Source organism: Vespula vulgaris, chromosome 14, assembly GCF_905475345.1.
Source record: "Vespula vulgaris chromosome 14, iyVesVulg1.1, whole genome shotgun sequence".
In the NCBI taxonomy this organism is placed as follows: domain Eukaryota; kingdom Metazoa; phylum Arthropoda; class Insecta; order Hymenoptera; family Vespidae; genus Vespula; species Vespula vulgaris.
Window position 1 is genome coordinate 970,711 of NC_066599.1, and position 16,511 is coordinate 987,221.

At 26.7% G+C, this 16,511-nt stretch overlaps 3 protein-coding genes across 8 annotated transcripts; 1 reads left to right on the plus strand and 2 right to left on the minus strand.

Moving 5' to 3' along the window:
- The first annotated feature begins 5 nt into the window (after positions 1-5).
- LOC127069152 (calcineurin-binding protein cabin-1-like) lies at positions 6-13,351 on the plus strand. Of its 3 annotated transcripts, none has more exons than XM_051005893.1 (20): positions 6-87; positions 372-578; positions 1,338-2,917; positions 2,998-3,162; positions 3,240-3,428; positions 3,501-3,644; positions 3,742-3,922; positions 3,999-4,123; positions 4,198-4,390; positions 4,499-4,652; positions 4,753-4,900; positions 4,981-5,748; positions 5,865-6,249; positions 6,330-7,241; positions 7,335-7,611; positions 7,711-7,964; positions 9,667-9,830; positions 9,987-10,257; positions 10,641-10,769; positions 10,853-13,348. In XM_051005893.1, the coding sequence occupies exons 2-20, from the start codon at positions 495-497 to the stop codon at positions 12,524-12,526; spliced, it is 7,797 nt and encodes a 2,598-aa protein (XP_050861850.1). In that variant the 5' UTR covers positions 6-87; positions 372-494; the 3' UTR covers positions 12,527-13,348. The 3 variants fall into 3 exon arrangements, with proteins under 3 accessions (XP_050861850.1, XP_050861852.1, XP_050861851.1); XM_051005895.1 differs by lacking the exon at positions 6-87 and having other exon boundaries at positions 10,853-10,994; positions 11,418-13,351; XM_051005894.1 differs by lacking the exon at positions 6-87 and having other exon boundaries at positions 10,853-11,518; positions 11,654-13,350.
- LOC127069155 (pyrimidine-specific ribonucleoside hydrolase RihA-like) lies at positions 7,959-10,138 on the minus strand. Of its 2 annotated transcripts, none has more exons than XM_051005901.1 (6): positions 9,998-10,138; positions 9,352-9,432; positions 9,055-9,259; positions 8,803-8,974; positions 8,443-8,699; positions 7,959-8,369 (listed from the first exon to the last, which is right to left on the minus strand). In XM_051005901.1, exons 2-6 carry the CDS (start codon positions 9,411-9,413, stop codon positions 8,058-8,060), a joined length of 1,008 nt encoding a protein of 335 aa, XP_050861858.1. In that variant the 5' UTR covers positions 9,414-9,432; positions 9,998-10,138; the 3' UTR covers positions 7,959-8,057. The 2 variants fall into 2 exon arrangements, with proteins under 2 accessions (XP_050861858.1, XP_050861857.1); XM_051005900.1 differs by lacking the exon at positions 9,998-10,138 and adding an exon at positions 9,567-9,583.
- Positions 13,352-13,430: 79 nt separating the features above from the next.
- Positions 13,431-16,369, minus strand: LOC127069157 (uncharacterized). 3 transcript variants are annotated; one of them, XM_051005903.1, is made up of 5 exons: positions 16,212-16,369; positions 14,914-15,133; positions 14,758-14,845; positions 14,437-14,667; positions 13,431-14,371 (listed from the first exon to the last, which is right to left on the minus strand). In XM_051005903.1, the coding sequence occupies exons 2-5, from the start codon at positions 15,126-15,128 to the stop codon at positions 14,258-14,260; spliced, it is 648 nt and encodes a 215-aa protein (XP_050861860.1). In that variant the 5' UTR covers positions 15,129-15,133; positions 16,212-16,369; the 3' UTR covers positions 13,431-14,257. The 3 variants fall into 3 exon arrangements, with proteins under 3 accessions (XP_050861860.1, XP_050861862.1, XP_050861861.1); XM_051005905.1 differs by lacking the exon at positions 16,212-16,369 and adding an exon at positions 15,622-15,702; XM_051005904.1 differs by lacking the exon at positions 16,212-16,369 and adding an exon at positions 15,410-15,542.
- Positions 16,370-16,511: the final 142 nt, after the last annotated feature.

The window sequence follows — 16,511 nt, forward strand, 5'->3', positions numbered from 1 at the left end:
CATGCCTTTACTTTTCCTATCTTCTGCCGGAGAAAAGATAAACAAGTTGGAAGTTCGATAAGTGTTCTAAGAGATGGAAAAATCAGAGTATGTATTTATGTATATATAACAGATACTTTAATTGTTTGTACATGAAGTATTTGAAATGAAAATCTTGTAAACACGATTCTGCTATCAATTTATTCGATATGGAATCACAATAATTAATAATATTCTGTGATGGTTATAAATAAAAATTACTATAAAATACCATGTGTGCGTATATGACACGATAGATATATATTTTCTTCAATAAAATATGTTATATATTTGTGATCTAAAAGAAAATACGAATTATCTTGATGAGATTTATTCACAATATTATCTTTTAGTTTGTCCAGATAAGATAACCTTCAAACGATCAGACGGTATAGTAATATGGAGTCGACGAAAAAAACCGGCTGATTTGTTGATGTTTCATACGATTAATTGTGGTCCTCGAAGAAAAGGCGAAAATGATGAAAATATCGGCACTTAACGAAGAATCAAGCGAGGAAAGTGAAGAAGAAGATGTGCCTACAATTACGAAAGAAGCTCAAGTAAATTTTTTTCATTTTAATTACTTTTAGCGAAGAACATAACCTTTAAAAGCTATTTGTATCTTTCACAGATGCTATATCAATTTATGATTATCTTTCTTTTATTTATTTAAATACGTTATTATCCTCTATGTTGTTTTTACAATTAAATGAAAGGTTTTATCCTAATTGTTTATTTCTCATTATAAATACGAAAAAGCTTTATCCAGCTTGTGACAGTCATTACCCATGTGTCATCTGGATACTTTACATTATTGTTTTTATATTTTATACTTTACGAAATCCTAATATTTAATTGTCCCTTTGCATGTTATAATTTATTTGATTATATTTCATTAGAAGAACATGAAATAACCATCTAATTATCTTATTTTTTAATCAAAAGAATAGTTTAGTTGTCAATGGTTATACATACATACATACATACATACATACATACATACATACATACATACATACATACATACATACATACATACATACATACATACATACATACATACATACATACATACATACATACATACATACATACATACATACATACATACATACATACATACATACATACATACATACATACATACATACATACATACATACATACATACATACATACATACATACATACATACATACATACATACATACATACATACATACATACATACATACATACATACATACATACATACATACATACATACATACATACATACATACATACATACATATATCCATATACTTGATTTATTTCAGGAACAAATAGCACTTACTGAGTACAATAAAGCCTTAGAATTATTAAAAGAAAATAAACATAAGGAAGCTTTGAATATTTTTAAAGAGCTTTTAGAAACTGAATTGCTGGATGAAGTTGAAAAACCTGAAATATCAGATGGCAGATCAAGGCCTATGTTGTCATTAAAATATTCGTGTTATAAAAATATTGGAGCTATTGAAGCGGTATGGGGAAATTATGGGGCTGCCATAGAAAATTATTGGGAAGCAGCTAATTTAGATGATTCCGATGTAATATTATGGTATAGAATGGGTACCATGGCTATGAAAATTTCTAATTTAGAATTAGCTTGTTCATCTTTTAAACAAGGACTGAAATGTAATTCAAACCATTGGCCATGTTTGGATAACATTATAACTGCCCTATATGCTGTACCAGACTACATGAATTGTCTTTTATATATTTCTGTAGCATTAGAAAGAGATCCAAATTACATTAAAGGCTTAGCTTTCAGAGATAAAATTTTCAAAGCTATTCCATGTTTAGAAGAATGTTATAAATTGTATAACAGTGACTGGAGGTTAGATCCACCACTGTATACAGAGTACAATCATATAATAGGAGATAAATTACTAGCAGAAGCAGAAGAAGTGGCAGAGAAATGGGCAGAAGTATGCAAATCAGAGTTTATTCCAAAACCTGTGCCAGAATTAACATTAAGGAAACCTATAACTAATTATACATGGCTTGATATTGGAGAAAGTTTATTAGATATGCACAGATACATTACTGAAAGTGATTTAAGCTTTGTAAGTCGAATTAAATTAATAGTTAATATGCCTAATATCGAAGCCATAGATAAAGATGATGAGTGTGATGTCCAAGAAACTAATGTAGATACAGATATGCAAGAATCACAATCCCCAGGTTTAAATGGCACAACAAATGACATAGATAAAAATATGAAAATTGACAAAGAAGAAATAGTAAATAACACATTTGAAGGATCTGAAATTAATGGAAGATTTAATGATGTATCAAACACAGCAATGGATATGGAAATAGAAGAAGATAAAAAATCATGTTCAACGGATATACAGATAATAGAAGATGAAGATCCTTTAAGAATTTCAGATTTAGATGTTTTAAATGAGGTATTACAATTTGAAGAACCAAACCAAACAAAAAATACAGAATTAGATGAACAAATTATGTCTGAAACTGAAGGTAATAGTGAAAAACCTCAAGTTGAAAAAGCAAAGGGTGATGCATATAGTACTGATAATGGAATAATCAATGAAAAGTCCAGTGATAGAGAAAGCGACAAGTCCAATGATAAGATCTATGATAAACCTGCTGAAAATCTAGCAGAAGTACCTAAGATAGATGAGAAATCTAATGAAAAAACAGAAGGAAAAGACGAAGTTCAAAAAGTAAAAAAAAGACGTAGAAGTGCTCTGTGTTTTTTACAGCAATGGGCTTGGAGTTGTAGTAGCATGAGACGATCGGCGCGAGTACGTAGTTCAAATCGAAGAGAAGCTGAAAGAGATGACGTTCAGTTAGAAGAAACACTCAGAAGAATATTCCCAAGCACGTTATTGTAAAGTCTTTAAATATATTTTCCACTATATAAAAAATTAATGATCTTTTCAACTTACAGTTTTTATTACTTCTTTTTAGATCAGATACAGTAAAATTAACAAAAGATGATACTACAAAAAGTATGGATGATACTATGGATACAATGGATGTATATCAATTATTTGTAAATCAAGAAAATAATACTGCTTCTGCAGAAGGAATAAAAAGTTCTGATAGTTCTAAATCACCAAGTCCTGATACAAGGTAATCTTTTATTTATTCATTACAAAATAATAGCATTTTTAAGACATTTCTATATCTTCATTAATTTATTATTTTAGTCAACAAACAAAATATTTTGGAACAGAATTAGAAAATGTTGATGTGGGTGCATTTATTAATGAATATAGTAGCAAGAATAATTTAATGATAATCATAGCAAAATTCACAGAATTCATATGTACAAAATGGACTCAAGAATGGCCAAAAGGATTGTCAGAAATTTATTTGGAAGCTTATTTATTTACAAGGTATACAAAAAATGCTTTAACTAATGATAAAAGTATATATACAATGTCAGTATTATTATTTTTGTTTTTTAGAGAGCATATTCCACATCCATCACCATTTGATGAAAATATAGATGATAATATTCTAAAATTAGATGCTGAAATGACACTATTATTCGGAGAGCTTCATACAGATAAATGGTTAGATAATAAGCCTGATCTTATAGCATCATCAAGGTAAAAAATTTCAATTTTTATTAATGATATATATATTTAGTTTTGTTTATTTTTGTACTATAATATGCTCCTAACTTACATTGCAATATTATTATAGTTTAGACAAACTAGGTACTGGCATGCCTTCAGAGGAATTAGGTCATATAATATTTACTAGTATTCGAGGAGACCTTTTACATCAAGAAAATATTTTCATTTTATTAAGAGTTCTATGGCTAAAAGCTACTATCTTCTTATGTCAAGGTGACACAGATATCGTTATTGAAACCTTAGAGTTGGTAAGAAATTTTAAAAAAATATATAAAACTTAGATATCATTAATTTTTCTATTACATAATTATTTACATATTGTAGTTGCTGCATCAATTAAGAGAATTGGAAGGTCAAAATCACAATATTTGCCTTATATTACCAAATTGTAAATGTAATTCTCAAATCAGTCTTAAAATAGTGGAAAAAAAACTGAAGTCTATACAGAGGTATTTACAAAGTTATCTTACATTACAATTAGACTATAAAATTTCTAATGTATTATTATATTTTTTTATAATAGGAGTCAAAAACTTGGTGAAATACAACACTTATATGATGAAAAAAAATATGCGGAATTGTCTTGCGTTTTACAAGATACATTCAAATTTGCAAGACAGAAACATAAATTACTATCTGCCAATCAAAATATAATTGAAAGAGATAAACAATTAGCTATCTTATTAGATAGCTTATGGCAACTTCAACATTATGAGGTTGTATTATTAGATAAATAACTTTTTGAAACAATGATGTATATATTTTTTTCTAATTAACAATAATATACATAGTAATTTATCATAGTCGTATTAATGATATTTCAGGAATGTTATGTATGGGCAGAAGCTTGTCTCAATGAATCATGGCAAAATTATTTGAATGCTTGTGAAGATGCTGAACAAAAAAAATGGACACGTTCTGTCGTAAATTGTCTTGAAAAACTAGAAGCTTGTACAAAAGAGATAAGTGTATTTGTAGGTAAGAAAATATTTTATCTCAATATAAATTATTATATAAATTATTATATCTAACCTTTCGTTTATTTGAAATATAAAAATGCATTGATTTTTACTTTCAGTAAAATATTTACCAGAATCTTGTCTTTCAAGATTAGTGCAAAATTTAGTTCACATAGTATGTCATCAATTGGATATACCAGAAAATGCATTAGAGATGCCACTTGAAACTGTCTTACCCTGGATTCTATTACATTATATTTTGCAATAGTAAGTTATATGTTTCAAATATTATTGATTTTTTATAAATACATTGTTTATAGAAAAATATAAAAATATTTATTTTACAGTGAAGAAGATAAAGAGAGAGCAAAGTCTGAATCATCTTATAAAAACAAAGCACATAATTCACACAATTCTGAATCGGATGATGAAGATGATGGTATTCCACCTTCCATAATGATTCTATTTATTGCTCACGATTTTATAGGCAAACACTCGTGGTGTTGCTTTCATGATGCAAAGCTCTTATTCTTTACAATGAATTTGATCATACCAAAACTGGAAACTCCACAATTTTCTACTATAAAAAGCAAACTTACTAAATATTTGGAGCAAATTTTCTATTGTTTATATGGTCATCCAAATAGATTAAATAAATCCAAACCTAAGCATCTCGAGGAGCATGGAGCACCTCAAATGGAATTAACATGGGAAGGAGCACAATTATTATTCGATTTTTATAAACCGAAACAAATGCCGATATTAGAATCTCCAAGACTTGCTGCTATAAGTTTAGATACAGAACTATTGTTTAAAAAAATAATTAGATTAATTCCACAAGAAAGTGATCCAAACCAAATAATCGAAGAAATGAAAGACTATATAATGGGTGAAAAAGAAAAGATGCCATGTGTCAACAAGCCCCTACCACATTCTATATCTTCTATTTATTACTTATTAGGTGATTTCTATTTTAAAAATAACAAATGGACACTCGCTGCGCGATATTACTTACTAGATTTATGTCTTCGCCCATCCGGATTAAATTCCTGGGCAGGTTTAGCCATGTCAACAGGAACTATAATAGACATTTGGTTAACCAACTATAGGCTTATGTAAGTATTAGTTCAATTATAATTACAATTACGATAGAAGTTTGTCTGTAAAAAGTATATGGTATTAATATAATACATATATACATTATTGAATCTACTTTTAATTTATTATTTAGAAGTGAAGATAAGTTATTAATGAAAGCCAAAATAGCTCAATCCAGTTATCGACACGCTACCGAATTAGCACCCAATCATGTAATAATCTGGACCGAATATGGAAGTTTTGTTTATATGGTTCATTCATTTTGTTCACGTTTGTTAAAACAAGAGACTGATACTTTAAGTATGGAAAAATTTGAAATATTAGAAAATAGAAAAGAGGAAATGTTGGAAATTGCAGAGCAATGTTTTCAATCATCCAATCGATTATTTATGGCATGTCATGGAATTGACAACATTAATAAAATACAGGACGAAAGATGGTTGTGTCAATATATGCTTGGTAAAATTGCAGAGAAAAAAAATGAAGATCCACCTATATTTCTAAGTTGTTATGCACAGGTCAGTTTATATTTACCAATATATTTTATAATTTTTTCTTTTGTTTTTAACACTCAATATATATTTTTACTTAATTTTAGGCTAGTAAATTATTATATGAAAATAATGCAGAGTATCCTCGTAGAATTAGTCATAAAAATCCACAATACCTTTCTATTGAAGCATTAGAAGTGCATTATCGAATTCATGCAAGTATATTAAAATATCTTGAACAACATGAAGGTAAACCTCTAAAAAAATCATTAGGACAATTGTTTCAATGGCATCTTAAAAACTGTTCTGAAGGACCTTTTATGAAATTTCAATCAAAACTATGTGAAAAAAAGAAAGAAAATGATTCAGATGCTGATACTAAAACTATTGGAAAGGATCCTGATAATTTATCAGAAACATATAAAAATGTTGTGAACGTTAATCAACGTTCCTACAGTATTGAAGAAATTGAAATTATAGATAGAAACATACAAGATAAAAATCTTGATGGCAATCGAACTACTGAAACATTAAAATCCGAAACCCGTAAAAGATCTTTAGATAATCAGTCTAATGATAATACAAAACGATTAAAATTGGGGAATATTTCTCATCTTCAATTGATGCAGGATGTTGTAGCTTTAATAGATGATTTAATTACAAAAGTTTGTGACATGGTATTGCAAAAGGAAAAGGTAACAGATGATATTATGGTATTATCAAGTGATGAAAGTAATGAAACTAAATATCAAAAGAAAAGAGGAGAATCGGTAAAAAATATTGATACTAATAAAATACAATCAAAAATGGAAAAAAATAAAAAAAACATATTAGAGATGTCCAAAGCAAATAACATATTTGATTCTTGTGAAAAAAGTGAAAATGTGCAAGATTTAATGGATGCTCTTATGAAACAAGCAATGGAAATGAGCCAAGAAACACAACAATCTTTACCTGATGATGACGATACAAGAAAATTTGAAGGAAAATGGCTTCAAAATGAAGATTTACAAACTACTGTAAGTTATTATTCTTAATATTTGTATTATAATTATATGACTTATAATTAAGTTTTTAATTAAATTAATTGCAATAAAATTATTATGTTTTAGGATAAGGAAACAAAAGATAAAATAGGAGACAAAAAGAAAGTGCATACATCTGCTCCTAAACAAGAAGCTACTTTAAGTAGAAGAGGCTCTCAAGAAAGTACTACAACAACACAAACAACAACAACGACAGAAACAAATAATTCTAGTTCAAGTAGTAGTGATGAATCCAGTAGTAGTGAAGATAGTTCTGAAAGTGATAGTTCAAGTGACAGTGATAGTGATTCTATTGAAAGTGATATTGAGAAAAAAAAGAGAGATAGTGATATCATAGAAAAAGGTAAAATTATTTAAAATAAAAAAGTCTTATATTAAAAATATTTATTAATTTCCCATTGTATTCTTAACTAATAATATCATATTTTAATGTAAATTACAGAAGAATATATGACTGATGAAGAAGTAGCAACTTTAATCGCGTATTGCCTGGCAGGGTTGGAACAGTGCATATTAAGGTTTAATGAACATCATAAATCTTTTTATCGACTTGCTCATTTTTTCTTTAACAATAGAACAGCTAAAGATACTACTAAATGTAAAGATTTATTATTGGGTACATACAATTGTCAATTTTATCCTGGACAAAGCTTTCAAGGACTTTTCGCGGATAGGAAGAGTACCAATTTTTTTAGCGTAAGTTTTTTTATATTTTCATTTATTTTAAATACCATGTAGATAAATTTAGAACTATTATAATATGTATTTAGTCATGTTTGATGTTATTAATCATTGAAAATAATGTAGTAATTTATCTTTGAACATTACCATATCATATTCCTGAATTATTTTAGCATTCTTTATTCTATCGGTAGATTCTTCATAATCTACAAGAACAGAACCTCGTCCTGCTCCATCAATTATAGGATATATATTTTTTAGAGTTGATTTTAATATAAAACTAGGCCATATCATAGTAGCAACAGCAATTGCATCTATTGGGCACCATTTAACCATAGAATTTAGCGCAATTCTTTCTGCTTTATTTAAAAAATCTACCATAGTAGAATTCAATTTACCAAAGACATTGTGACGCCATTCCTACAAAATCGTAGTAAACAATTATTTGTGAAATTACATTATAACTTAAGTTCATAAAATACACAATTCCTACCAGTGATATGTTATATGGAAAACATATATCCCAAGGAATAAGTATGACTGGTATTTTGATTGTAGAATTTAATGATATAAAATTACTTTCTGGATCCTTTCCAAAATTATATTCTACATTAGGCTTAAAATTACCAATTCCTGCTACACTTCCACCCATTATAAATATATTTTTAACATAATTTTGCAAATTTGGTTCTAAAATAATAGCTGTAGCTATATTAGTCAAAGGACCTAAGCATATTATGGTAATTTCATCTAAAAAAAAATCATTAAATTTAAATTCATTAAGATTGAAAATAATAAAATAGAAATATGTAGCTATCTTTTACATGCCTTATTTTCTTTTAAATAAATTTACCTGGATATTGTTTTACCATATCTATTATTGCCATAGATGCATGCTTCGTTCTATTTATTTTACCAGTAATATTTCTGTCAAATTTAAAATCTCCTAAACCATCTTTACCAAAATAATTTGATGCAGTAAAATTATATATTAGTGGTTTTTGACTACCACTGTAGACAGGTATCTAAAAAAATAAGTAAATATAAAATTATTTTCCTACAAGTACAAGCATTTGTAAAGTTTTAATAACTAAGTTGTACTTACATCACTTCTATTAGCTATTTCTAAGGTTTTAAGAACATTTTTTTCTACATTTTCTAAATATGTATTACCATATGTACATGTTATTGCTAAAACTTTAAAGTCTTCATAATTAGATTTTTCATATGTAAGTGCTAATAATATTGCTAATGCATCATCACTGCCTGGATCCGTATCTATTATAACACTATTACGTGCAGTCACATATCTGCGTATAACATTATTGTTATTAAATAAAAAAAGTGTTATTCAATATAATTAATATCCAAATGCATTTAAATATTTAACAATAGTTCTTACCTAATATCAAATGCTAATTTACAATACAGGATTATTATAAAGGTTATGTAATAGATCTTCATTATTAATCCTGAACAATCCCTGAAATAATATTTTATATATAAATTGTAAATAGGTCGGAGAAAAATTGAATTTTATGTTAATATTTTCAATATTTCGTTATATTACATTATATACAACATATAAGTAATATATATTATACAATTTGTATTTACATCACTTTTTGTTAGACTATTTTTATATATTCTATTTTTAGTATAAGTATTCCTACTTTGTCAACAAGTACTTATAAATTTTATGTACTATATATTTTAGGGTGTGTGGCATATACCAAATCGTGAAATTGATAGACCAGGAAGTTTTGCATCACATATGTCAAGATGTGTAACACTACTTATGCAAGTATTAAAAGAAACAAATGATAGTCGAATGTTAATGCAACTGTGTATACAACTTGCAAAGATACCAGATTCTGACAAGTAAGATTTATTTTAGATAGTAACCATTAGAATATTACTATATATTATCTAATAAGTTTAATGATTTTCATTACTATAAAAAATTTAAAGAAAGTAAATTTTATATATAATGTTTAATTATTACAAGTTACAATATATTTAATATGATTTATATAGGAAATACTTACGTGATTCTGAAAGAGAGCAATTATCTCGTCAAGCTTTAACTCTTTGTTTACAATCTTTGAGGAGTAGAGTACATACAATGGGATCACCTAGTACAATAGATAGCGTGCACCTTATAAGAACAGATTCAAGAACTCAAGTTTTATTGGATGTATATAAAATATATCAGCAAATTCAAAAACATTTTCAAAATAAAGAACCAACTGTACAAGCATTTGCTTCATTACTTATAGATACTTATAAAACCTACATTGGTAACAAAGTAAGTAATCATCAATAATAAGCTTCTATTGTTATCAAGTTAAAGATAACAGAAAGAATTTTAATATGTTGAGATAAGAAAATTTCCTATTAAGTATAACACGTATATACTTGTTATTATATATAATAATACTATTATTTTTCAAAATAATTACATTGCATATCAAGTATACAATTGTACATATTATATATAATTGCATATATTTTTTAATTTTTAGGCATCTTAAAAAATAAATATAAAAAATATGGGGAAATAATATTTATTGATGTGTAATTTATAGAATATTTTTGGAAAAAACAAAAAAAAAATATCTTTCATAAAAAAATAATTTCATAAAAAATAAAATAATAAATCTTTCATAAAAAAAAGCTTTTTGTTTTCAGAATTTAGATGGAAACATTTTGGAAATGGCTATTAAATGTTGCCAACGACAAATATTAGCAAATAAAATAGCTGCAACAAATAATGCAGGAAGTAATAATTCACAAACTTCAGTTGCTTCTTCAAGCCCGGTAATCCTTATAATTTTTATATTAATTAATTATATTGTTCAAATGTAGAATTTATATATTATTATTATTATTATTTTTTATAGGCAACTACATCTCAAACACAAATTAATTCAACATCACCTCAAGCATCCCAAAATCGTAAGCCCTACAGGAACTTAACATCAACAGGTAGACCAAGGGGAAGACCACCGAATGTTAACAAATACTTACAAGCAATGCAGCAAGGTGGTAACATTATGAATCAATTTAATTCTAAGAATACTTTTGCTAATTATATAGGTACACCAGGGAATCGTGCACTAATGAACCCTTATTTTATGAATCCATTGATTGATCCAAATATGTTATCAGCAATGCTTGCTAGTAGTTTAGGTGGTAACATGATGGATCCTTTATCAGCCATGACTTATTTAAACCAAGTAGGAAATTATCAAGACATTCTTAGACAATATCAAACGAACCTTTCATCATTATCTAATTTAACAAGCAGCTTAGCAAATAGTACTACTGCTACTGTACCCAGCATTAGTAATATACAAACAATGAGTACATCCACTTCTAATACAACTACACCCAGTAGTATATCTAATCTTAATAATATAAACACATTAACAGTACAGCAATTATTGAATTTAAGTAATTCTACAGTTCAAAATACGCGATCAACACCAACGTATCATCAAGCAACGACTAAAACAACTACAACCACATCAGTAACTAAAGATAGGCCTAACATATCTATAACTCCAGTAAGTACGTCATTACCTCAAAAAAGCAAACCTAGTAGGCCAAGTCCACAAACTGATGCATTACCTGTTCATATTCCTAAATCTCTTCAAATTTCACAAGCTTCTAAAACTATTTCTCATCCTTCAACAACACAGGTTTCACTTCTTAAACCATCTATTATCCAGCAAGTTAAAACAAGTCCACCAAAACAAATGACTGCACCCCAAATTCGAGTTTCCAAATCATTAACTGAGCCTCAACCTGCACATAATTCTTCGCTATCGCATGCACCTTTAAAAAATAACAGTCCATCAAATTCAAGTGTAGTACCACAAGTAGCACATGCATCAATAAGTCAATCTTTAAATTTAAAACCATCACTGCCAATGAATTTACCTACATCTAGATCAGGAACTTCATTACAACATAAATTACTATCAAAAAAAAATTCTCAGAGACCATATCATCACACATACGTACAAGGTTCTTTACGAAAACAGAAGCTTATTAATAAAAATGTACCGATTATGTCAAGTAATTTTCCCAACATGGTAAATAATATGACAGGAAATTCATCATTAGGACAAACGTCTTATATACCTACTGAACTAAGTGGGATATCTGTAAGTCCAGTAGCACAATCTGGAGTAAAAGGGTCAAATGTCAAAGTTAGTAATTATAAAAGGCCTTCAACAAAACCGAAATCTGTTATAATGGATGTACCAAATCCATTATCAAATTCATTTCCACAAACAACCTCTGCAGAAGCACTTTCTATGTTGTCTCAATTGCAGCAACATTCACATTTAGAAATAATACCTCAACAGAAAAGTCAAATAAAGACAAATGTAGATTTTCCAAAAAATCTTTCTTCAGCAGTAAGTGTTGTTCCACAAAAAGTTTCTGAAACATTGAGACAACCAAATTCAGATTGTATGACATTATATGATCTGCCAAGAGGAAAATCTGGCAAAAAAGTTGATAAATCTGCAAATGATAGTGTAGAGATCATTACATTGGATGATTAAAAATTTCTGATAAGTAACAATAATGTTATTTTCAACAGCTTTATCATGAGGTAATAAATTTTTCCATTCATCTTTTGTTACCTATGTACATGTTGCATAAATTATATAATTAAGTAAAAATAATTAGCACAACTCTATCAAATAAGATTAGTATCTATTTAATAAAATTCAATTACTTTTTAATCCTTCATTAACAAAATAAAAATTATATATTACAATCAGATAGATGATTGTTATGTAAAGACTGAATAAGCGTAATAGATTATATAAGAATATCATTTTTAAGGTAATCCAGATTAGATTGGGATCCATAAATTATTTACTAATCTTATAAGTCATTAAAATGTTACAACATGTACAAACACGAAAAAATCTTTACAGAATATATAACTCAAAATTTTCTTCACATTGCTAATGAAGGATTCAAAAGTATTATATAAACCTTTGTGAATAAATATATTTATAAAATTCATATCTTTATTAATTGTTTATTTTCATACGAATGTACATACCATAAATGCAAAAACGTCATCAAAATGTATTAGAAAGAGTTCATGCATATTTGTTAAAAATTCATATTTATGTCAGTATTCTATGTGACCTATACTATTGAAATTTATACGCTTATGTATAATCTTCTTATGTATATGAATAAGATATATATATTTATTATTATACATATTTATTTCCGAGTTATATTTTATCCCACAAATTTTTAACAAGACTGAATAGTTTCTTGTAGCAGTAATAAAGTCAAATTTTTATTATATATTGAAAGAAATATCAAAAATTCGTTTTAAGTATATTTCTAGTACATCAATCAACGAAATAAATGTTTAAAATACCTATAAAAAAAAATACTGTTAAGGGATACCTCAAATTGAAAAAATTAATCACTTATCAATATTTTATAATTGGTTATTATTGTAGCAATAATTTGAGCACAATTTACATTTACAATTACATTTAAAGACTTTTCTATCTTATTTTAGTTATAAATCATGTTTATGAGTAATTAATAGCATAGTTTTTATGATATAATGTTATAGCCCAATTTTTAAAATCGATACAATCATTTATTGTAAACATTTATTATAATAGTAAGTTGGGAATTAAGTTATAGCAGATTCATTTTAATTATATATTAATTAATATAATATCAGTTTTTTGTTTACTATATTAAATAATGTATACATAAATATCAAGTTTTTATATATTTTTATAACTCACATCATACTATAAATAAAATTATAAATCAAATCATAAACATATTATCTCTTAGACTACTATTTCAAGCTAATGCTTACATTAAAAGCATTCACATATGTGCTTGAACAATATATGTTCTTGGTACTTTCTATAGCTCAAGGATATCAAATTATATGTAAAAAATTGAGTAGATTGATTTAGAAAATAAGATAATACTTTCAAATTAATTCAATACATTTTTATATAATATTAATAAATATAATGAGAAGTTGCAGAGCAACATAAAAATAAGGAGATTAAAAACTTGATTTCGTTTAAATAAAATTTTTTTTTGTGTACTTCAATATCATGAGAGAAGTACTATTTACAGATATATGTTAATATTAATAAAAATTAAACTTCTACATTTTTTTCCAAGATATTTTTTTATCTTAAATTAGATTGAAAATATACCTGGACCATAAAATGTTCACAACATTGAAGTTTGGCATACACAACATATTTTTTGATTTCTGTAGAAGTTTAAGATAATAATTCTATTTCAGCTTGTATATTTTCTCGTGCCTGTGCTTCGAATTTTTCTCGAAACTCTTTTGTTGCAAAAATATTGGGAATTTGTACAAAATTTTGTAACACCTGCATAAAGTATAACCAAATTTATATCAAAATAAAATGCTGTAATAATTTAACAAATACTGTACCTTTAATCGCAATGCAGTGTACATAGGTTCACTTAAAAAAGCATATTCTCTACGAATTTTTCCTTTATACTCTGCATAATTTTCAGGCAGAGAACCTAAAACAGCCATATCTAAATCTAGAAAGTAATGAATATCTTCACAACCAAATGCACCTCCAATTTTATGAGCTTCTGTACTATGTTTGGCAGCAATCTCAAGTAAAGCACATGTTTCTTCTCTTAATACTGAATTCTAAAAAGAATATATAGACATATTATGTGTTTTCAATCATTTATTTCTCTCTGTAAAATGAAATAATTAAATATATATATTCTTTCTTACCTTGGTAAGTCCAGCTTCTTCAGCAAATACAATGAAATGTTCTAAATTCTTAATTTCTTCATCTGCAACTTTTGGATCATACTCAAAGCTGTAACAAAAACAATCCATTGTATACAACTGAAACATTAATTGCTTCTTTTAACTTATAAATCTTACTTTTGAAAAAACAATGCAAAAAGGAAAGCTTCCGGGTTCCTCAAATTATTCTTTATCTCATAATAATGATTCAACTTCTCGCAAAGCGTATCTAAGTTATGAAAAATTCTTTTCTCTTTTGAATAAGCTTCTTTTAATTTATCAAACCATATGTTACAAGCATCATTATCTAATGCCTCAGTTGCTTTTTTCCAACTATCTTCAAACAACGCCATTGTTTCTAGAAAAAATTAAAAATTTGTGATCAATAATGTGACCTATATTTAATTATTTTAATAATACTCTCTTGTTAGTCTTTAATAGAATACAAATATTTATATTTAAATAAGATCCTCCGAATTGTTTGTTTATTTGTAACGTATTACTGTCATAGTTTTTTGGTAGATATTTATCTAAGGTACGGAGAATAAAATATTGTACTTCTTCACAAATTATTACAAAGAATCCAAAAAAAAGTTAATCTCAATTAGGTTTCAATAAAAAAAAAATTACATACACTTAAAACTTATTAAACAGTCAGTATTTAATCGATTCAAGTTATTTAATCAATTATTTATTTAGATTAAAAAGATATCAAGAACGTATCGCTGATCGCGCAAATGTCAAACTGACCCAAGCCATAAAAAAGATCACACTTACCATCTTTGGCAATTGATTTTATAATAAATACATGTATGTTTATAATTCAGAATAAAGCATATTACTTACACAAATATTATTTAATAGATGATTCTATTAATTATATAAAAACAATTTAATCATAAAATCTCTCTTTCGCAGATTGTAAATCGGCCCGTAGTATTACTAACAAAAAATTAGATAAACACAAGAATCAAATAAATTAATTTTAAAATTAATATTATTGTTTCATGCTTTTATAAAAAAAAAAGAAAAAAAATTATAAAATATTTTTGTTTTTCTAATGACAAAAAAAAATAAATTGAATTAATGTAATATGTATATCATACACGGAAGTAAGAAGTGTTTGTGAGATAAAAATTCCATGTTTATCTATTTTTGATTAATTCTTCTGGAATTGAATCAAAAATATTTAATTTACTTGTACGTATATATTAAAAATATAATTATATTAATAGTTTTTACTCTTTTTCTTGCATCTTATATATATATATATATTTTTTTGTGATATTAATTATGATATTTTTCCATTTAAGAACATCATAAAAATAGTTATTTTATCGAGTCATCTATATATGTAAAAATATTTATATTATTTTAATTATTGACATTTTGTTATTAATTTTCGGAAATATATGTACAAGGGTCTTTATACGTACATGTATGGAATGTAGTCAATATCAGGAGCACACCTAAACTTAGTTGTTTACTAAGTCGGTAGATGTCGTCTTCGACATTTGATACATAGCGACTATATCATGCGCACTTCCGATGTCACTCGCACGTAACACACGATCGAGACAAGTCGAAACGCCATCTCTGAAAATAGCAACTACTTTTTCGTCGAGAATAATACTTTTGCTACATTACTCATGCGATTAATATTAAAGCGATTATTATTTAACTATTAACCAAATTATTATTTTAGCGTATTAATATATTATAATACTTAATATAAA